The sequence below is a fragment of the Amphibalanus amphitrite genome, unplaced genomic scaffold (genome assembly GCF_019059575.1).
Source record: "Amphibalanus amphitrite isolate SeventyFive unplaced genomic scaffold, NRLGWU_Aamphi_draft 001173F_arrow, whole genome shotgun sequence".
Taxonomy (NCBI): Eukaryota; Metazoa; Arthropoda; class Thecostraca; order Balanomorpha; family Balanidae; genus Amphibalanus; species Amphibalanus amphitrite.
In genome coordinates, this window is record NW_024882667.1 from 159,001 (window position 1) to 182,653 (window position 23,653).

General features: G+C 49.6%; 1 protein-coding gene across 4 annotated transcripts; it reads right to left on the minus strand.

The window, feature by feature from the left end:
* Positions 1-227: 227 nt before the first annotated feature.
* On the minus strand, positions 228-23,477 carry LOC122370848 (cullin-5-like). Of its 4 annotated transcripts, none has more exons than XM_043346802.1 (12): positions 23,341-23,477; positions 18,465-18,751; positions 17,831-18,091; positions 10,563-10,883; positions 9,843-10,085; positions 8,789-8,934; positions 7,439-7,577; positions 6,828-7,034; positions 6,079-6,333; positions 5,463-5,657; positions 626-1,056; positions 228-587 (listed from the first exon to the last, which is right to left on the minus strand). In XM_043346802.1, the coding sequence occupies exons 2-11, from the start codon at positions 18,657-18,659 to the stop codon at positions 673-675; spliced, it is 2,346 nt and encodes a 781-aa protein (XP_043202737.1). In that variant the 5' UTR covers positions 18,660-18,751; positions 23,341-23,477; the 3' UTR covers positions 228-587; positions 626-672. The 4 variants fall into 4 exon arrangements, with proteins under 4 accessions (XP_043202737.1, XP_043202736.1, XP_043202735.1 ...); XM_043346801.1 differs by having other exon boundaries at positions 23,221-23,407; XM_043346800.1 differs by lacking the exon at positions 23,341-23,477 and adding exons at positions 9,285-9,298; positions 22,659-22,674 and having other exon boundaries at positions 228-1,056; positions 8,789-8,920.
* Between the last annotated feature and the right edge of the window lie 176 nt (positions 23,478-23,653).

Genomic DNA, 23,653 nt, shown 5'->3' on the forward strand with positions numbered 1-23,653 from the left:
AGTTTTCTTTTACATATCGAAACAGCTCGAATATTTCTTTGTTCCCTGATGACATCAGCAATTCGTGAACTCCACTGAGATAACAACACAAAACAGAAGCCAGACTAAGGCCATCTATAGAAGCCAGATCTCTTTCTTTGCTAGTCAGGAAGGGCATTGACTAATGCTCGCTCGGCATGAGGTATAGCTATTTTCTAAAAGGAAAGGCAAACGTATATGATGCAAAAAAATATAATCAGCATTTGCCATGAGATTTATTACGCACCATTTCTTCATCAACTTATCCTACTGGCGCGGGAACACCGCCATAATGCCATACTAAGCGGCACAAGCTGCCCGCCCTGCTATCTCTCGGCCAAGACACAAAGCGCAGGTTACTCACCATCCGACAGGTGGCACATATAAACCCGCCGCGGCGGAGCGGCAGTTTCCTGCCTCGGAGAGGAGAGCGTCTCACTGACGCCCACATATTGGCATAATTACACCGCGCCACGTCCCGCATTAATCTGCAGCACCAATCACTCACATTCGCCCGCACCAATATATGCACTAAAAAACAGCCGTCTTGCCGCCGGCGCACTGTGTCACTGTCATAGTGACACACTGTCACCTGTCACTGTGTCACTGTCACCCCACCCACCGATATCATCACAGAAAGGCAGACAACCCCTACTAGGCCATATACTTAAACTTGTTAATATCGTCCGGATCTCGCTTCATGTACTTGTTCTCGATCAACCACTCGATCTGCTCCTTGATCATCTTTTTACTCGGCAAGAACATGTTCTTGAGGATCTCAATGAGCTCCGTCTGCAGCTGGGCGTTCGTCGTCACCTTCCGCATCTTCATGATCTTGACGATGGCCTCCTGCGTTCGCAGTATCCGCAGCTGGATGATGCCCTCGTTCTCTTCTTCTCGCGACTTTTCAGTGCTGAGTTGCAGCCGACCAATCACGTTGACCTTGCCCCGCGGCATGGGCTTGCCGTTTTTGACGACGGCAAACTGCTGGTTAACCCAGAACTGGGTGTCTTCGACAAACTCCTTGGCAGAGTGGACCTGGGCGGGAGACAGGGTCAGAGTCAGAGAGGTGGCGTCAGCGGGAGGATCGCCTCCTTCACCCCAGTGGTGGGCGATTCGCAGAGGAGATGGATGAACGTCAAAAGGGTGTCGCAGGATGTGAGGGGTGTTCGTTCGTTCATTGGGGTTTACGGGCGCGTCGACTGCGGTGGTCATTTTGCGCCCATAACGCTGTACTGGTAAAGCGGATATGTCAACAGAGAACTGACGAACTGAAGAAGACTAGAACTACTTGAGATACGTTATACTAGTAAAACGAGTATATCACAGGAAAACTGATGGATTGAATATAAGAAAAGATGCTGCCGGATAAAACCCAGGGTGAGTCATCACCCAGCAGGTGGCGAATGGTGGTGCCTGGGGCAATGCGGCCGAGGCAGCGTGTCCGGTTTGGTTCGAGGTGCGGGCAACTTAAGAGAATGTGAGTGACTGTGAGCGGCACGGCACAATGGCTACATGTTGGTTGAGCATCTCCACGGAGGAGATAGCCATGCGTTGCATACGTATGCCCTATCCGTAGTCTGCAGAGGACCACTTCATGGTGTCTTTTGCCTTGAAAGCAGGACTGCCAGGGCTCCAGAGTAGGTTTCACCTTTCGTAGCTTCTCGGATCCATGGAGACGCCACTCTGTCTGCCAGCTAAACGTCGTAAAAGATCGAACGGCTGGGTAAAAATCGCGAGCCGGCAGAGGCAAACGACGGAGGCAGGGGGCCGCGGCCGCGCGTCTTGCGGCTGCGTCGGCAAGCTCGTTGCCTCTTATGCCCACATGGCTCGGTATCCAGCAGAACTGGATGAATTTACCTGCTCGTTCCACCGACGTAAGACGAGATAAAATGTCTTGTACTATCGGGTTGTCTGGATTAAAACTCCGTAAAGATAAGAGGCTGCTGAGGGAGTCTGACAAGATCAGATAGCAGGAGCTGTCAGACACCTCGATAAAACACAAAGCCTTCTCAATTGCAACGAGCTCGGAAGAAAAAACAGAGGCAGAAGTTGGCAAAGAGAATGTGCGTGTGTCATGACCAGTCACAAAAGCGCAGCCGACACCATGTTCTGTTTTCGAGCCGTCTGTAAAAAACGAGGTAAAACCATCATATGAGGCAATGTGTTCCAGCGCCCGTGCTCGTAGTGTGCATGGCGGCTGATCGTCCTTCCTGATGTCTGTCAGTAAAAGATCGATTCGTGGATACGCATTTCTCCAGGGCGGCGAGGGCGCGCTCCACGTGCGCCTCACGCCGCGAAGAGAAATGTTCGCTTTTGAGAAGAGAGCTTGCATACGTCCACCGAAGGAAGTCGATCGACCAGCCACTCTGTCAGACCGACTGATCTCTCGCGAGAAGACATACGGGTATGCCGGGTGCGAGGGAAATTGACGAAGTTTTAAAACATACCGCATGCCCAACATCTGGCGACGGAGAGATAACGGTGGCTCGTGAGCCTCAGCCAGAACGCTGCTTGTTGGCGAAGTACGGAAAGCACCCGTAGCAACGCGAAGTGAGGCATGGTGAATGGTGTCAAGCATTTTCTTACGCGACTCGCTGGCGCTGTCATAAATGAAACTTGCGTAGTCGAGCTTTGAACGTACCAGAGAGCGGTAGAGTAAAAGCAAGGTTCGTCGGTCAGCTCCATACGACGTACGTGATACACATTTTAAAATATTTAGAGTTTTAAAACATCTCTCACGAAGAGTTTTAAAATGCTCGTTGTACGTCAGACGTCTCTCCAAAACAACACCAAGAAACTTTGCAACCGGCTGCGTGGGGATATTTCGCCCGTAGAGGCGGATTCCAAGATCAGGATCGTGGCAGCGGCGGCGGCAAAAGTGAATAGCCACAGTCTTTGAAGTTGAGAACTTAAGGCCATTATCCTTGCTCCACTTTTCTAAACGCGTCACAGCAAGCTGAAGTTGTCGTGACGTGTGCCGCGCACTTGAGGCGGAGAACCATACCGCCAAATCGTCGACAAAAAGGGATCTCCCTATAGCCGTTGGGAGTCTGTCGCCAATGTCATTAATCATGATAGCAAAAAGTGCCACACTCAAGACGCCTCCCTGTGGAATACCATTCTCCTGAAGGTGGGAGCTGGACAAGTGGTTTCCAACCCTGACACGAAAGGTGCGATAAGATAAAAAGTTGCAAATGAAAAAGCCCATACAGCCACGGATACCATAGCTGAGAAGCTTCCTCAAGATGATCTGCCGTAAAACTGTGTCGTAAGCAGCCTCAATATAAAAAAGATAGCCCCAAGGTGTTTCTTTTCGGTAAAAGCGGTCCTCACTTCGGCGTCAAGAGCTAAGATATGGTCAACTGAACTGCGGTGTTTCCTGAAACCACACTGCGCGTCCGTAAAAATGTCGTTATGTTCCAGAAACCAACTCAAGCGAGCATTCACCATCTTCTCCATCAACTTGCAAAGAGCAGAGGTCAATGAGATAGGACGGTAGTGAAGTGGGTCAAGTCCCGACTTGCCAGGCTTTAAAATGGGGATCACCGTGGCCTCTTGCCATGCTGCAGGAAACAAACCGCTCTCCCATAGCGAGTTAAATATCGCTAACAGTGTTTCCAGGGCGATAGAAGGAAGGTGCTTCAACATGGAGTTGTGAATGGCGTCTGGGCCCTCGGCGACACTTCGAAGCGAGGATATGGCGTGCTTCAGTTCAGTCATTGTAAAAGGCTCGTTATATTCTATATGTTCGTCAGTGGAAAAATCCGCCAAGCCAAGCTGGGGTCGGGCTCGCCCTAGTGCGGGCTGCGAGGGAGCGTCACCCCGGCAGCGCTCTGAGAGTGTTCTAGCTATAGCCTCCGCGACATCAAAAGGATGTATTATATCAGAGTTGTTCACCCTCAGAGTCGGAAGTGGAGAAGAGCTGAGCCGTCCCGAGATGCGCTTTATGCGTGACCACACCTGGCTCGTCGGAGTAAACCGGTTTAAAGAATTAACGTAGGTGCGCCATGATCTGACCTTTGCCTCTTTGATTGTGCGTCGTGCAAAAGCCCGCGCTTTTTTTTAAAGCGATGAGGTTCTCCATGGTGCTGTTTCGGTTAAACTGCTTGAAGGCGCGTTTCCGTGCTCGGATTGCGTTCCTACACTCTTCCGTCGGGGTGACGAGCAGAATTAATGCCACAGAGGCCCACTCATGAGACTAAGGAATAATGACGGCGCCAACAGCGGAAAATGACCAGGATTTCAACCAGGAAACCAGAAAGAGATACAGAATAACCAAAGCACGCCAGCTCGCATAACACTAGGGGAGAGTGGGGCAAAGCGGCCACCTTAACACTTCTCACGATGCCAACGCTTGATTTTTAAACTTGGAAAGATTCTTTCTATACCAATGTGATCCCTATAAGTTGCCTTTTATTTCAACTGCGTTTTATTTCCAAAGGCGTTCACATATGAAAGATATTGACAAAACTTTAAACCTATGCATATTGGCCACTTTGCCCCATACCCTGGGGCAAAGCGGCCACCGGCGTCTTCTCAAGTCCCGATATGAGAAACAAAATAGTTGCCTCGTGTACGACTAGGATATTTGATGGTGACAAGGTTAAGCGAGGATGGATGTTTACTTTATCATCTTCCACCTGTAGGTAAACAAAGAAAGGATTTTCATGAAAATAAACATTTAATTGCATTATTTGGTAACTCATGCAACTGAAAAGTGGCCAAGACGAATGCATGACGACACATTTGAATATAAATAATGTTTTTTATCCAGATGGAAGCAACTTATGGCCAATTGGGGGCTGGCCACTTTGCCCCGGCCACTTTGCCCCGCGCATACCGCCCGAGACAAAAATATTCCAGCTTATCTATTAGTGGGGTAAAAAACATTAAAATTGGTAAAATACATGTACGATAACCATGCAATGCATGGACAAGAACGCTTATAAAAATTCCAAACGGTTATGGAATAACATAACATTTAAAAATTGTAAACATAGTTGGTAACCTGGCAAGAAATGCTTTTCCGTGTTTCACAGAACAATGATGATGGGACTGAAACCCCGGTCTGGCTCATTCGAACGACCGTGAAGCGAAGTATAATTGGAAACCATAAATTGGAACTGACGCCAGCTATGAAGGGCTAAAACGATGGGTGGCCGCTTTGCCCCGGGTGGCCGCTTTGCCCCACTCTCCCCTACTGATTTATCCTATGCCGTAAATCGATGACTAAGCATGATCAAAGCACAACCATTCAAAGAATACTTAAAGCCTTAACGAAAATAATCATGATCATGATCATGAGCAATTCATGATATTCCATACAAAACCAGGCGCATAGATTGTATCAGAACCTCAAACAGAAACTATTGCGCCATATTTTACAAATCCCACCTTCCCACCCGTTCCCCCCCCCCCCCCCCCGTCTCCCCACGCCGCACCTCGGGCGCATAGAGCAGCAGCTGCCGTTTGAGTTTGCTGCAGGCCACCAACGTCCAGAGCGTGCGGCGCAGCTCGGCGTCCGGCAGCTCGGTGGCCAGGCGCAGGTTCTCCAGACTGATCTTCTCCGCCGGCCGCTGGTTCCAGGCGAACAGCACGGCCATCTGAAAGGTGGTGATATCCACATCGTACCGGCCCTGGAAGAGAGGACGGAGGGGAGGTCAGAGAGGTGGTCAGAGAGGATCGGTTAGAGGGCAAGCCAGAGGACAGGTTACGAGTCAGTGCGGGTCGTGACTTTATTGATAGAAGATGATAACGATTATTCTTAAAACGCAAAAAAAAGATAAACTGACGGTAACAAGCAATCACCACGGAAGTTCTTATCGGAAAACGACATCGCTGGAATGTCCAAGTCTAGTGATGTGTCACTCCGGTACAACCTCAATGCCGCGAATTTAAACAACAGCCGACGTTAATTCAGTAAGACAGGATTATTTCGCCGCAATATATGTAAAATGGAGTCAACTACGTCAGACTTTTCCACATTCTTAAACCACCCTGTCTATTCTAGTCCATAGGATCCCTCCCTTCCCCTCCCCTCCCCGTCCCCCTCCGTACCAGTTTGCTGGTGAATGTGATGGTTCCATTTGACATGTGGTGGTGCCACTGCAGCTTCCTGCCGCTGTGTTTGGCCCGATAGAACTCCTCCAGCTCGGGAATGTAGTCCTCCAGCTCGGTGGGCAGCGTCACCGATACGCGCTCACTGCCGCGCGCCCACGCGCCCGCGTTCAGGATCTTGATGTTGACGTTATCGGCCACGTTGGGCCGCGAGTCGTGGAACTCAGCGTTCAGGTCCTGGGATACCTTCACGTCCTGCAGGGAGGCGAGACAGGGGTTAAACGGTGTAACTGTAGGCGAATAAGCATGGAGTGGGAAGGGTGCTAGCAGGTTGGGCAGCTTAGGCACATATATAGCAGCTAGACGGAAAACAAAGTGAAACGTTTGCCTGGATTATATGACGCACATTCTCATCTCTAACGTTGTGTAAAAATTTATGACTAAAACAGGCTTCAAATGATATCCATACAGGAACCGGTTCTGGGCAGCCTTGTCAACATAGTAATCTTGGCCTGACCCAGCCTGACCCCTTCCCTACAGCACACTCTTGAACCCATTGGACAGCTTGTTAGCATGCTGACATAATCCACCATCCCCTATCTCTCCTCACCTGGAACATCCTGGACAACTTGTTGATGCAGTTTAATACCACTACCCTCCCCCCCATACACACACATCCATCCTTACATACAACCTACACAGATTGCTGCAGTGCTGACACAACACTGGTATCCCCAATCCCTCCTTACCTGGAACATCCTGGACAGTTTGTTGACGTAGTCTGCCGGCATGCCGATGCCCCTGAGCCAGTCCACCATGTTCTCCTCCTTCTCCGAGTCTGCTGAGGTATCCAGGATCAGTCGCCGAGACAGGTGGCCCTTGTGGTAGCGCATGAAGACGTCCTTGTTCTGCACGTACTTCAGCAGGCAGAGCACCGAGCGCAGCTTCTCGTCAACCTGGCGGGGGAGAGAGCGGAGGAATGAGTGAGAGGGGAGGGAGGGAGGGAGGGAGAGAGAGAGAGAGAGAGAGAGAGAGAGAGAGAGAGAGAGAGAGAGAGAGAGAGAGAGAGAGAGAGAGAGAGAGAGAGAGAGAGAGAGAGAGAGAGAGAGAGAGAGAGAGAGAGAGAGAGAGAGAGAGAGAGAGAGAGAGAGAGAGACGTATTCAAGCTTACAGAGCAACGAGCATTTAATAATCGCCAAGACGGGTGCAAAGAAAAGAGCGCGCAATTGCAACACACTGCTAGCCATGTGTCCGTCAGAAAAAAGAAGAAATGAACAACTCTTAAAAAAAAATACAAGTGAACAGGAGTAGCACTGTACCCCTCTCTTGCCCTAGCAGTGCTGAGCCCGCAGTGCCTTACCTCATCAGCTGTCAGCCGTTTGCTGAATGTGGTCTTCCTCAGCAGCATGTCACAGTAGTTGGCCAGCAGCTCGGGACACCGAGACTCGGGTGTGGACTTGAGAGGGCCGCCGGCGCGACCCCGAGCCGGTAACTCCAGTCTGCGGGAGGGTCAGGTCAGAGGCCAGGTCAGGGGTTAGGGGTCAGAGGTCAGGCCACGGGTCAGAGCGGGCCGCCGGCGCGGCCCCGAGCCGGCAGCTCCAGTCTGGTGGGGCAGGTCAGAGGTCAGGGGTCAGGGGTCAGAGCGGGCCGCCGGCGCGACCCCGAGCCGGTAACTCCAGTCTGCAGGGGCAGGTCAGAGGTCAGGTCAGGGGCCAGAGAGTGCCGCCGGCGCGACCCCGAGCCGGCAGCTCCAGTCTGCAGGGGCAGGTCAGAGGTCAGATCAGGGGCCAGAGAGTGCCGCCGGCGCGACCCCGAGCCGGCAGCTCCAGTCTAGTGGGGCAGGTCAGAGGTCAGGGGTCAGAGAGTGCCGCCGGCGCGACCTCGAGCCGGCAGCTCCAGTCTGCAGGGTCAGGTCAAGGGTCAGGTCAGAGCGGGCCGCCGGCGCGACCCCGAGCCGGTAACTCCAGTCTGCGGCAGGTCAGGTCAGAGGTCAGGTCAGAGGTCAGGTCAGGGGTCAGAGCAGGTCAGGTCAGGGGTCAGAACGGGCCGCCGGCGCGACCTCGAGCCGGCAGCTCCAGTCTGCGGCAAGTCAGGTCATGGGTCAGAACGGGCCGCCGGCGCGAGCCCGAGCCGGCAGCTCCAGTCTGGAGGGGCAGGTCAGAGGTCAGGTCAGAGGTCAGGTCAGGGGTCAAAGCGGGCCGCCGGCGCGACCCCGAGCTGGTAGCTCCAGTCTGGAGGAAGGTCAGGTCAGAGGTCAGGTCAGAGGTCACACCAAGTCGGAGGTCAGAAATCGCATGTCAGGTAAGGGGACAGGAGTTGCGGGGTCAGAGGTCAGATAGCAACACGTTATATCGGTAACTGTCTCATAATCAATTATGTAGCAGCAACCAAACCAATGTAACTAAATTAACTCCAAATACACCACACAAACACCACACATCTTACATTTACCAACGGCAATAAGCACGCATGTCGTTTTCCGTGATTCACTGGCAGAGAGATTAAGGGAGAAAGGACGAAGAGAAATGAGAGACAAGGACATAATCAAGACAGCAAAAAAGCAACTGAAAGAAGCAAACGAAAGAAGTGAACAACAAAAAAGAGACAACCTCAAACAAAAGAAAACGCCGAAGAGAACAATATGTACCTAGTAAAGAAGACAGCCACTAGGCCGTAGGGTAGCCCTCCGTCCTTCCTAAATGTCACTCACTTGAAGACACTGGTGTCGTTGACGAGGTCCTTGAAGGCCTTGTCTCTCGAGGTGAGGAAGCGCGGGTCGCTGTGAAACGCGTCCCGCACCAGGGCGCTGAACTTCTGAAACAGCTCCAGCAGCTGTTCCACGTAACGCTCACAGTCCTGGAATTAACGGCAGTCACAGTCACAGTTAATATCACAGACACATCACGTACCGCTCACAGTCCTGGAATTAACGGCAGTCACAGTCACATCACAGTCCTGGAATGAATGATAGTCACAGTCACAGTCACAGTCCATATCACAGTCACATCACGTACCGCTCACAATCCTGGAATGAATGATAGTCACAGTCACACTGTCAATAATCACAGTCACATCACGTACCGCTCACAGTCCTGGAATTAACGGCAGTCACAGTCACAGTAAATATCACAGACACATCCCGTACCGCTCATAGTCCTAGAATTAATGGCAGTCACAGTCACAGTAAACATCACAGTCACATCACGTACCGCTCGCAGTCCTAGAATTAACGGCAGTCACAGTCACAGTCAATATCACAGTCACATCACGTACCGCTCACAGTCCTGGAATGAATGATAGTCACAGTCACAGTCACATAACGTATCCCTCATAGTGCTGGGGGCAGACAACTGAGTCACTGTCACAGAGTGAACGAACGAACACACGAGCACACTAACTAGTCAGGCAAGAAAAAAACAGTGAACGAACGAACGAACGAGCGAAAGAACGAACGAAAGAACCAACAACGGACGAACGGACGAACGGACAAACGAAGTAGAAAATATGGGAAGCCCGTAAAAATAATTAAGTACCTAAGTAATCTAACAAAGTAAATATGAAACTCATATATCAATCAAATGAGCGTATGGGCCGCAAACGAACGATAAAAACTACAAACAACTAGCAGACGAACTAAAAACAGCGAAAAAAACGGCAAACAAGCAACAAGCAACCCAAAGAATGAACGAATGACCAGCCTAACAACAAACCAACAATCGCACGCGCACACCCCAGTCCCTCCCCTCCCCCCCAGCAATTCTCACCTGAGTGATTGTGTCGGCGTTAGCCATCATGGCGTCCAGTCCCGCCGACTTGATGTGGTCCTCGACCACCCTCAGCATGGGCTCGACCCCTCCTCCGCCTCCGCCGGCCTCCGTGCCCCGGTCGAGCAGGCCGAACATCAGAGACAGCTTGTCCGTGTCGTGGTGTCGGACCATGGTGGGACACTCGGCCAGGATGGAGTCCCGGTACCGCGTCACCAGCAGCTGGACGCACTGGTCGCGGATCTGGAGAACCAGAGAGGGGTCAGATGTACGCGCTGGTCGCGGATCTGGACAAAAAGGGAATGGTCCGATGCATATACACTGGTCAGTGGTCACGGATCTGAAGACGGTAACGAGAAGTCAGTTTAGTGGTCTGAGTGGTGGCAAAATATTTGGGGATAACCAGGACAGGTAAGAGCGGGGGCGTCCGTTTCACATATTAATCATGAAAATAACACTAATAGTAATAACGTTCTCCCACCGACTAAAGGCCGGAGGGGGTCAGCTAGACGCAACTGTCTATTGGTCCGTGACACAAAGGATCTGGCGAGGACGCAACAAAAGACTCGGGGCACGAGATGGAGTTTCAAGGGATCACAGAGAGCCTCCTAATCCTCTGACAACGACAAGGTCCAGTGGTGCTCCCGTTCGTAAAAACTATAAACTTTTTTAGCAAATAACCATGAAAACTTCCCGTATCAAAAACTCACGCGTCCGTACCTTTTTCAGCGAGTCTCCGCTGGTTTCCAGGTACTTCAGTCCCCGCTCTTCCTCCTCCTTCAGCTTGCTGTCTGCGTACCGCATGAAGTCATGTACCCCGTTATCAGCCAGAAACTCGGCCGCGTGGCTCTGATAGTAACGCGTCAGACACTCCACGTACACGGTCTCAAAGTGCTGTCGGTAGGACTCGAGCCGGTCTTCTGTGCTCGTACACAGGTGGACGAACGAGTCCCGTACGCCGACCACCAGGTGGGCGCCCTCGATGGAGGTACCGCGACGCTCTGTGTCCAGTAGGTGCATGGCGGCGCGCAACAGACGGTCCTGACGAGGAAAGGGGAGGAGGTTAGTCTGAGAGGAGGTACCACGCAACAACAGACGGTCCTGGGAGACGGAGGTCAGCGGGGTTACACTGAGAGGAGGTGCCACGCAACAGACGGTCCTGAGAGACGGAGGACAGCGGGGTTATACTGAGAAGAGGTGCCACGCAACAGACGGTCCTGGGAGACGGAGGACAGCGGGGTTATACTGAGAGGAGGTGCCACGCAACAGACGGTCCTGAGAGACGGAGGACAGCGGGTTATACTGAGAGGAGGTGCCACGCAACAAACGGTCCTGACGAGGAGAACGGAGGAGATTAGTCTGAGAGCAGGTGCCACGCAACAACAGACGGTCCTGGGAGACGGAGGATATCGGGGTTAGACTGAGAGAAGGTGTCACATAGCGGAGGGTCGAGCGGGGAGGGAGAGGGGCTAGGCTTCGATGGAGAAATAGCATGCAACAGACGGCCCTGATACAGACAGAAGGGGAGGGGCAGAACAAGAAATGCCTTGCAGCAGTGCAAGAGAGGAGGGGTGGGGCCAGAAGGAGAGGCGAAAAGCTGAAAACAACCATGACAGAGGGGAGCGGAGGTAGACAGGAGGCAGGAACGGTCCAGACAGAGAACGGTGTGAGGTGTCGTGAAATTGAGAGATCGTTGGGAAATTCCACGACACGAGTAATGTCGTGAAATTGAGGGATCATTAGAAAATTCCACGAGTTCGGCGCGAGGAATGCATTTTTCAAATGTGTGTTTTATGCGGAGATAATGTGCTCAGAGAATATAAAATGTACATGACGCAGATTACTTTAATTTCTTGGTGATGGTTTAACATGGTGGCAGCGGTGTGGAGTTAGTTTTATATCCAGAATTACGAATCATGGACGAAGAAGGAGCTGTCTCGGCGCCTTCGCCAAAAGTTTCAGTGGCGGATTTTCCGACTTATGACGGCTTTTCAAGGCCGGACGACTTCCTCGCTCAATGCAAGCGTCTCGGCGACCTGGGTGGGTTCACTTCAGACAAGTTGGGCATGATCGTCGCTACACGCTGCTCCGGTGAGGCTCTGCGTGTCGTCAATGAGACAGAAAGTTTGAACGGTGGCCTGACATTTACTTCATTGTGTGCGGAACTCATGAGTCATTTTTCGGACCAAACTTCCACAGCACAAGCTGCTATGAAACTGTCACAGCTCCGGAAGCAACCACAAGAACGCGCTCGTGACTATGGCATATCAGTGCGGCGCTTGGTGCGACAGGCATGCCCCGATTTTTTCTGCACTAACGGCCAGGTCAAGAACATATGCAAGCCGGCCTATAGTGCCACATTGTACCGGCATTTTGTGGCCGGCCTAGACCAACACGACATCACCCTCTTGTCGCGTCTTAAAGTCACTACGTTCGAGGAAGCAATAGCTGAGTTATCGCGCGAGGAGTCACTGCAAGAGTCTGTGCAGACAGCGCATGAATCTTCTTCAGTGCGCACAGCCCCAAGATCGGTTCAATGGGCCAATCCGATCAGTCGCAGTTCTTCACCGTACAGCGACGATGCAGCCCAGACCCAGCCCGTGATCCAGAGCCAAAGTAAGATCAGGCAACAATCTCCGGACGGGGTTGGCCCACACAGTCACCTACAGAAGCAGCAGGAGCGGCACCGGCAAAGTGGCTCGCCCTCCCCGCCCTGGCGGCACAGACGTAGTCCTTCGCCGCCTTACGAGAGTGATCACTCACATAGGTGGCCGGGCAGCCGTCGGAGTCCAAACAGAGCTCGCGGACGCAGCCCTTCACCATCTGAACCAGAACGGAACGACTACCACCGACAGCAATGGCAGCCTGGCTGGGATGACTATCACCAGCAGCAATGGCAGCCCGGACGGGGCGGCCGTTACTACTACCAGCAGCAATGGCCACCTGGACGGGGCGGCCGTGGCTGGCGAGGTCAGCGGCCTCCCGGCGCCTGGGGAAGGCGCACACCGCCCCGAGGAGGGTCAAACAACGAACACCCACCTGACGGCTTTCACGGTATGATCCGCTGTTGGTCTTGTAGGGGCTGGGGACACCGCAAGTCTCAGTGCCCAAACGAATAGCCGGGCAGGCTCATAACGCTGGCCTGATGTCGCTGCCGGTGACGAAAGTTATGATAAATGGGGCAATTCTAAACGACTGCTTAGTGGATACGGGAAGTCAGCTGACTTTGTTAGACTCTAAAGTATTGAGAACATTGGCCCCTCGAACAGAACTGAAACGTGCAGCCGATCTCAAATCAGCGTCTGGGCATAATATGAATGTGCTTGGAAAGTGTGTCCTGCCCGTAAAAATGCTGGCATCTAGTGGCCAGACTAAGGAAACGGCATTCGAATTTCAGGTGGTAGAGGGCCTGTCACATGAATGTATTATTGGCTGGGATTATCTTAGCAGTCAGGGTGCTATCATGAACTGTGCAGATGCTCCCTTTCAGGTTAAGACCAGACTTTCAAAACCCGTTAGTGTTCCCGCAAAATCCGCAGTATGCTTAAGCGTCAAAGTAGACAGTCAGCTATCAACAGACTGTACTTACCTTATGGTTGGCCTTAACTCGGAAAGCTTAGAGATTACTGACTCTTTAGTACGCCCTTTCTCTTCACAAGAAATCCCTCTTTATATCAGAAATAGTTCAGATCGTCATATCACTCTCCCGAGGAAGACTGTCATTGGCTTTTTGGAGAGAATTGAATGTCATGAATCGGCTGAGCCTGGGTGTTCAGACTCAGGTCCCAGTGAGGTGAATGCCATCACGAGCGAGGATCGTCAATTCTTTGGTCAGACGACGGACGAAATCCTAGCCAGGTTTATGATGGGTGAGGCGGTTACGGATCGAGAACGGGACAGGTTAGCTGGTTTGATCCAGTCGTTTCCCGGTGTTTTCTCCCACGGATATTCTGACATTGGGTGCTACAAGGGGGACCCCATTGACCTAGAGCTGAAACCCGGGGTGTCACCGCAATTTGTGCGCCCTTATCCTATTCCTTGGTCAAAAGAACAACAACTAAAGGAGCAGCTTGATGAACTAAAGGCGTGCGGTGTAATAGCAGAAGGAGAGCCAGCTGACTGGAACTCCCCAGTTGTTTTGATCCCAAAACCGGGGTCACATGGGGAAAACCGCATAGTCCAAGACATGCGGCAGGTAAACAAATGCTTACTCCCGAAAAAGTTCGTGTTCCCGAGTATTGATGATTTCCTGAATAGTTTGGGAGGTTGGAAAGTGGCCAGCTCCCTGGATATTAGACACGCGTTTTGGAATTTGCGTCTCTCCGAAACTTCCAGCCAGATCTGTGCGTTCTACGCGATGGGCAACACATATTACCCGCAGAGGATGCCAATGGGGTGTGCCCAGTCCTCTTTTTTCTTGCATCGGGTTATGCATCGCGTTTTGGGTGACATACCCGGAGTTTTCATTTACGCTGATGACGTGCTTTTAACAAGCGCCAGTATGGATGAACATTATCGGTTGCTGCACACAGTATTCGAGAGACTTAACGAAGCAGGTTTAAAGCTTTCGGCTGAAAAATGTAAGATCGGGATGAACAAGCTGTCATACCTGGGCCACCTGGTTACTCCTGAGGGCATTTCAATAGACCCTGATCGTTTCAGATGTATTTCGACCATGCAACCGCCATCCACTGTCAAAGAGGCCAAGAGATTATATGGATTTTTTTCTTGGTTTCGGAAATTTATTCCAAGATTCGCTGATCTGTCAGCTCCATTGGTTAACTTAGCGAACTCTGAGAAATTTTATTGGAATCCAGAATTATCACGTTCATTTGAGTCTTTACGGTGAAGTGTACGGTGTTGGAAAGTGGCCAGCTCCCTGGATATTAGACACGCGTTTTGGAATTTGCGTCTCTCCGAAACTTCCAGCCAGATCTGTGCGTTCTACGCGATGGGCAACACATATTACCCGCAGAGGATGCCAATGGGGTGTGCCCAGTCCTCTTTTTTCTTGCATCGGGTTATGCATCGCGTTTTGGGTGACATACCCGGAGTTTTCATTTACGCTGATGACGTGCTTTTAACAAGCGCCAGTATGGATGAACATTATCGGTTGCTGCACACAGTATTCGAGAGACTTAACGAAGCAGGTTTAAAGCTTTCGGCTGAAAAATGTAAGATCGGGATGAACAAGCTGTCATACCTGGGCCACCTGGTTACTCCTGAGGGCATTTCAATAGACCCTGATCGTTTCAGATGTATTTCGACCATGCAACCGCCATCCACTGTCAAAGAGGCCAAGAGATTATATGGATTTTTTTCTTGGTTTCGGAAATTTATTCCAAGATTCGCTGATCTGTCAGCTCCATTGGTTAACTTAGCGAACTCTGAGAAATTTTATTGGAATCCAGAATTATCACGTTCATTTGAGTCTTTACGCGCGGCTCTGCTCTCTGACCGTGTACTAGCATACCCTAGCAGAGACGTAAGTGACAGGTTCATCCTGTATACTGACAGCAGTACGATCGGCAGTGGCCAAATTTTGTGTCAGATCCAAAATGGAGTGGAAAGAGTGATTGCTTTCAGTGGCAGCAAATATAACAAACACCAGCGTAAGTGGACTATCTATGAATTAGAAGTTTACAGTTTTATTCAAGGTCTAAATAAATTTTACAAATATTTGGCTGGTCAGGAATTTACGTGGGTATGTGACTGCAAAAGCGCTCTGCAGATTTTGAACAATCAAGACAGCGTCAACCCCCGACTGATGCGCTGGCGATCGTTCGTCAGTCAGTTTCACTATAGCCCCGAACACCGCCGTGCAAACTTTATGGAGCACGTTGACATGCTGTCGCGCGCACCAGGTATGCCACCAGACACAGAGTGTCCGGATAAGAACATGCCACAGGGGCGATCCAGCCCAACCGCGACCGAGAAAAGTAAGGACAAGTCGATGACCAGCCAAATGGCCCCGAGCGGCACGGCAGTGGCTACCGAAGGAAACGGTAAAACGGTCCCCGTTCCGCCACAAACACGGTCAGAAAATGCCACTCCCTCGCTTTCAGGAACTCAGGATCAGCTCCGCGTCAGCCTGATTGAGCCAGATCACGTTCAACCAGCGTTTAATCGCGAAGAAATGATTTGGTACCAAAAACACGATCGGGACTGTCGGGCCATTGTCCATCATTTGCGCTTTGGAAAGTGGCCAAGGCAGTGCAGCCCAACGTTGAAGCGATATGATGTAACTAAATTCAGATTAAAGAATGGCATTTTGTATCGGTACGACGACAGCACACCGGAAACCGGTCGGATTGTCTGGCCATTTGCCAAGCGTTTTGAGCTTCTGTACCAAAATCACGACCCATCGCACCATGGTCATTGCGGCGTAGACAAGCTGTTTGAGAAAGTTTCACGACATGCCTGGTACGCTGCATTAAAAGACGATTGTCGCGCTTACGTCAGGAGCTGCAAACGCTGCAGCGAGCGCAAAGACACTAAGGGTGCGCAGCCACCGCCGTTGATACCGCAGGAAGCTTATCTTCCCAACGAAGCGATGGTCGTGGATATCGTACACATGCCCAAAAGCAGGACGACAGGCGTTTCTCTCGTCCTCACTTGCGTTGATAAATTCACCGGGTACTTATCGTTTTATCCACTTCAGTCAGGCTCAGCCGATCACATTGCAAACGCTCTCCAAAGTCATTTCCTTGTGTTTGGTCCTCCAGGGAGATTGGAAACTGACGCGGGTAAAAACCTTAAAAGCTCAAAAATATCTGAGCTCTGTCGGTACTTTGGTGTGAAACACGTATCAGGAGTAGGATATCACCATGAGGCGATTGGAAAGATTGAAAGGAAGCATCTCGATATGAAACGGCGACTACGCGCTCTGTCAGACAGTCATGGCGTAGACTGGGAAGTGCATTTGCCGGGGATCGTATTCTCTCTGAACAACGAAGTGTCTAGGACAACGGGGTACTCGCCATATTTTCTGTACTTTTGGCGCCATCCTACCGCTCCGCTATCTCGGCTGGTGGATGAATCCGTCCCTATGTATTCGGATAACTTTGTCCATCAAAAGCTGCGCACGCTATCCCAAGATCTGCGGCAGGCTCAGGAGCAGCGGCGTATTTCCGCCGCAGCTGACAAAGCCGCATATGATCGTCGTAATCAAGCAAAAGACTTGCTGTATAAGGCCGGGGATCGCATACGTGTGCGTAACTTCAAGCACCAGGCTGGGGTTGCTCTTAAGATGGAGCATCCGTGGTCGCGCACACACACTGTAGTGGGGATGGTTGGACGTCGTCACGTTGAATATATGGATGGAACAACTGGAAGGCTGCACCGTACGCATGTAAAATTTACAAAGCCAGTGTTCGACTTTAAGCTGTAGGATGTGAACGTGTCATATAACCTGTGTATGCCCATGTCGAACAAGATTGTGTATCCATGTGTAATGAGCATTCATGTCTACCTATGATCTGTTAGATAGGGGCCTGTAACTAGGTGTTGCGCGCCGCACACTCGAGGGGGGGGGTAATGTCGTGAAATTGAGAGATCGTTGGGAAATTCCACGACACGAGTAATGTCGTGAAATTGAGGGATCATTAGAAAATTCCACGAGTTCGGCGCGAGGAATGCATTTTTCAAATGTGTGTTTTATGCGGAGATAATGTGCTCAGAGAATATAAAATGTACATGACGCAGATTACTTTAATTTCTTGGTGATGGTTTAACATGAGGGGTAGATGAAAAAGTTGCTTCAACCACCCTGTCTTCGAGTCAAATCACCCTGATTCCGGGTCAGCTTCCACCCCATTTATCGCACATTCTGATTCTACTGACTGACTCCAAGTCAACCCACCCTGACCCGGATAATCACCCTTCCAGTCCTGACTAAACACGACTCACCCTGATCCAGCTTCATCACCGTTCATGTCATGACTGCTGGACCCAGGTCAACCAATCCTAACCCAGCCACCACCACCTACCCTGAGTTGCGAGAAGATCACATCCTGCCACGTATCCAACATCAGCTTCCTGACGATGCTCTCGTGCGGCTGCTTCGGTTTGTTGCTGTTGGTGTTTTTGCCGGATAGCGCCTGCTCGAGCTGCCCAAACGGCAGTGGCAGGTAGCTGCACTGTGTGAAGAACCGGTCCCACTCGCCAATGTACGCCTTCAGAGTCTCGTACTCGCCCTCGTGTTGACCGATTCGGTCATAGGCGAGCTTCACGAACGACTGCACTGCCTCCTGGTGGTGACATCGGGAAACTCGTCAGGTCGACGGAAAGGATTTAACTTATCAGTAACACTGCTAACAAAAACAAAAAAAAAATGTTCGAATCAATTCAACTTCCGATCCTCTGCCATGGATTACGTATCAACAGTTGTTTTAACAATTTCATAAAAAGTAGATGCACTAAAAATGGTCCTAAACTGATGTACCATAAACATACTGTTTTTTGTAACAAACTCGTAGCTTATCAGCGACGATATATGCTGCCTAATGCCCCATCAAACACTCAGCCATCAGAAGTGTGTTCAATCTGGTTAATTTATCTCTCAGCCATTGGTCATGTATCTGCAGTAGTCTTTGTGCCACCCTGCTAACACCAGCCACTAACCTGGAGGTACCTGTAGACCTTGGGCGCGCCCTTCTCGTCCCACAGGCACACGGTGTGGGTGGACCAGAAGAGGTTCTGCCAGTCGGCCTTGGTGACCGGATCCTGCTGGAGCAGCCGCTGGATCACTGGCTCCATGCTGGGCCACTGCTCCTGGAACGCGTTCTGCGCCCGGTCCTTGAGCAGTGCCGACGTCATGGCTGAGCGGCGGGCAGAGGTGGGGCGGCAGGTCCCGGCGGCGAGCGGAGGTGGGGCGGCAGGTCCCAACGGCTCACAGGCTGGACACGCGGCTGTGGGACAGACACAGGGGTCTCAGACAAGATTAGGAGCCGAGGGTTACAATACAGACACGGTGGGTTGCAGGGGATAATTGTAACACTGTAAGCTATTTAGGTACAACTTTTCCAGAACAATTTTGGAGAACTTTGCCCGTCCCGTAACTCAGTTGGTAGATCGTTGGACTCCTCGTGGTGAGAGTACGCGTCCCGGTTGTAAAGGGCTGGGTTCGAGGCTCGACATGCGCTCGATCTTTATGAACCTCCTGACAGGTATGGTTGAGGTTGGTGGCAGACCGTAGCCCAGTCAAAGTCAGAAAGTCAGTGAGGGGACCGGCCGTGCGCGACTATGTGCGTACATTAAACCTCGCCCGTATAGGGGGGGGGGGGGTCGAACGGACCCCCCTCGGTTTTCGCGAATAGCTCGCGTAAAAAGCGGCCGATCGCGACGAAACTTTCAGTACCCTCGCGTTAACCCGCGCCCCGTAGGGCTACCGGCGGACCCTACCACCCGTAGGGGGGGGGGGGAGGCCGTTTCGGCCCCCCCTAAGATCTCGGAAAGTTACCGGCCGATTTTCAAAATTCAAACGGCGTTCGATAACCCCACCCGGGAACTACCTTGTGACCAAATTTCATTGACCTAGGTCAAACCGATGACGTCACAGGTCAGGTCAAAGGTCAGATTTTCACCGTTCACTGGCATTTCAAGAAATGTGTTGTGAAATCGAGTAAATTGGTAATTTATTGAAAACCATCGATGGTACATTGTTAGTCAAACACATACTTTGCTATCTGAGGTCACTGATGCCAGGTCAGGTCACAGCGAGGTCAGGTCACCGGGGGTCACATTATGAAAGTGTCGTGTGATACATGTTTTATGGTCCATTTTACATGACAAATGCGATTATGTGGGTTAGGTAGCCTTTGGGGCCAGCCTAGGTCACGTTTTGGTGAAGGTCAGGTCAAGGTCAGGTCCAATTAGGTCAAATTTCAAAGTTGATAATTTTGCATAAAATGGGTATCGATTCGATGCAGCTCGTCACGGGGAGTCCAATGGTGGTCTTTGTTTTGCTCTACGATGTCTAGAATTGCCAAAAATTGAGTTTGAAAATTTGACGTCATCATTTTTGAACAGTTTTTTCGCTATAACTTGGCCAAAAAACGAGGTATCGATCTGAAATTTGGTATGTAGATAGAAGACGGTAGGTACTATCACATATATTCCGGTTTTTTTCGAAAATCAAAAAACTTTTTGGATTTTTCGGCTTATATATCCAAAAAATGCATTTTTGATTTTTGGGGGTCAAAACTCGAAAATTTCAAAAATCCGAGATAGCAGTTTTGTAGCCCTGTCAATTCTACACCTTTTGTGTCTTGATCATTTTTCTGTATCTTCAAAGCTGTAGGCCTGACAGGTCTTCTCGCGAAGGTCTTTTTTCGGTCGAAAATGACAGAACATGACGTCATTCTGACGTCATTTGTGGCCAAACTATCATAGCCTCTGGAATAATTTTTGGTCACAATGTGTAAAATCGATGCCCGGAGGGGTCCTGAAAGTTTGGTGGCGATATCTCCAGCCGTTTAGGAGATATCGACCGAAAAGGACAGGGGGGGGGCCGTTTCGGCCCCCCCTACGGGGCGCGGGTTAATCAATTTTACACCTACCGTGAAAAATTCATGACACTGACCCAAATGACCTTTGAGCTGTGACCTACTTTTCAAGACTATTTCTGGCCGGAATCGCGATTCGGCGTATGTCGGCTCGCATTAGCCGCGCGTTTGCAGTCTTTTCGTGGTTTCAAGCGTTCAAACATGTGATATGATGTTGGTCCCATGCATTAGGGTGGATGACAAGGTCACCTGAAGGTCAGGTCAGGTCATTGACCTTTGATGACCTCGGTTCACTTTTTCGAGTTTTACATGTTTCTAGGCTAGTTTTTGAAGCTGAATTCGAATTTAGCAACCATATGAACATTTACGAAGTAGTTTTGGTGCCTTCATAACATGCTACGAAGCTGTCAGAGGCAGTTGACACCTACCACAGATACTCAGCACTCAGCAGGACCTCTAATGGTTGACCTGACCTGACCTGACCTGACCCAACCTGGCCTAAATGCATGAAGACATCAATCATCTGAACATCATCAAAACTAACAAGATATTCGTGATCACTGATCAGCACCCCAAAAAACCCATAGCAGTAACCTTTTACGACGTTCTAACGGGTCCCGATTTTCCCGACTTTTGGGTCATTGACCTGACCTGGAAGGTCAACCAATGACCTAGAACCTTAAAGGAAAAGGGTCACCTTTAACATGGGGTTTGAAACTGAGATGGCCATCTTGTAGCCCGTGTCCGAAAACCCCGAGAGTGTCCCACCTTACGGCCGATTTCGGCCTCCATTTGTATGTATCGGCAATTTTAAAAGAAAATATGCCAGGAATGCGTCCTTATCCCAGGAATGCGTTATTATCCTGTAATACCCGCGGCGAGGCTTTGGTTTTTAACCAATCAGCTCCAATCAGCTCAGCTTTAACCAATCAGCTAATCTGACACAAGCCGACGAGACTGTCTTCTGAAGGCTGATTGGCTTGAGTGTGATGTCATCGCTATGACATCATACAGAAGGTGCGGTAGAGAGTACAAACATAGTACCAATATGTTAAATAGTTTGACATACTTTTTTGCGAATTATGCACTTCTGGCACCAGATTTAAAAAGAACATGAAAAATAATAATGTCAAAATGAAAAGCAACGATATCTTCATATTTCACAAAGGTGGCACTTTTCCTTTAAAATTGGGTATCATTGGCTTCCTCTCGTCATGGGCAACACGTTCGTTTTTTCCGCAAAGCTCTAGCTCGATCAGGGGCTAAACGGCAAGGGGAGGGATCCAACAGACCCCCACCCCCTTAAACATTCGCGGCTGGAAAAACACCAATACGGGCGAGGGTTTAACTTTGGAGTCTGAATTCCAAGGCTAAATTCTGCCATAGACCAGGAATTGAGTGATCAGAAGGAAGTGGAGAGGGGCAAGCAACAAGCTCTGCCTAGCGGGGTCCTTGTCAATCCCTCCATTCAAAATCAGAGTTCAAAATTTCAAAATCAGGGTTCAAAATCAGAGGCCAGTGCTATCATAGCATGTAATGGGACATTATTTCATGGTGTATGCATAGTTGGCAATGCCAGGGATAGAGTTGCAAAACATTAAATCACAGCAAAAAAGGAAAGTGCTGCAGGATGGCATAAAAGTCATGTTATTCAAATTATTTTGCCCTCAATGTGGCACAAAACAGTTTAATTGTTGAATGTTTCTTTCTTGATGGATGTGATGAGGGATGCAAATCAGCAACCAGTGAGCTGCCACCTTATAGTAAATTTAGAAAATACTTGTGTGATATATTTTAGTGCTTTTTATCAGAAATCACTTCACATCATTGGTCAAAATTGCTTAATTTTTCTGCTCCGCAGGCAGCAGCATATTTTGCTACTGTCTAATCAAAACCACTTGCCAACCAGTCTGCGCCACCAGCAGAGCAGGGGTGCGATGTCGTTATGTCAAACTTGCGCGGCTTACAGGTTACACCACACCGCCAAACCTGCATCAATTAAAAAATAAGGCCTGTCGCCTTGTAATGAAACAACACCCTTGTTTCAGATGACTTAACTCAAGAAACCATCATTACTTACATTACTTTGCATGTCAATCAATTAAATGTTAAGCCCTAATGCCAGCACCAACCCTTGTGTCAAGACATGTCATTGTGACACTGGAGCTGTGAAATGGTTCAAGAAGGAAGGCTCCCGCTCCGCTACGGTACCGTAAGAGCAACATGAGTCAGAGTGACTTTACATTAATGCAGCTAGGGATTTGATAATTTTTGCTATGTTTATTTACATGTTGTTGTTTGTGATACTTTCCTATGGTTATTTTGTGATTTCTGAGCATTAATTGATGCTAGAAGTGCAATGAACACACGCTATATTTACAACTTTCATCCAAATCCCAGCACCGCACGTGGAACAGGCCACAGTTGGGTATGCAGCATTCCCCTGTATTTTCTCTATTTGAGATGAATATATTCATTTTATTGCTTCCTTCCACCCACCCTGATCCCCAACAAGAGGAACAGGATTTGGTAAATGGTAAATGTCAAGTTTAAGTCCTAAGAAGATTTCATTGATAAATTTTTCATATTTTTACATTATTTGACATCCTGAAAGAAAAAAACATAATCAAACCTGACCTAACCTTACCTACTTACCTATAACCTACCAACCTACAACCTACAAACCTACCCTAACCTAACCTAACCTACAAACCTACCTACCTACAACCTAAAACCTACAAACCTACAACCTAACCTAACCTAAAACCTAAAATTATTGCTGTTTCATATTTGTATCAAAAGCGCCACAATTGTAGTTAGGACCTAAACTTGACATATACCCAGGATTTCTTCCGCATTACACTTCGACTTACTAGGTTTCCTTCGTTAGATCCAATTCATATTTGGACATCGTCAAATGTAGGCTGACTATAAACGTCTGAGCGATAAATTCAAAACGATAGACACACAAATATTCCAGTAATTCACTTCACCTCATACACTGTAAATTGAATTCGTCCAATCCGATCACTCTTGTCTTGTTGTAGTCAAGGCCATCTATAGAGTTGTAGAGGTAGTTTGCAAACAAACAAATTGCAAAAGTAATGGCGCACCACCACACCATATATGTATCAAAAAGACGCTTCCAAATTACCCTTGTTTTGCTGAGCTACCATATTTGGGAAAATACTACTTTTTCCTTCACACGGTGATTGAGGAGTTTTGGCCAAGGCAATAACTACTAGTGGTGTCAATTTCAGAAAACGTATGTCCAATGTCCGTCCAATGTCCAATACTTACGTCGAC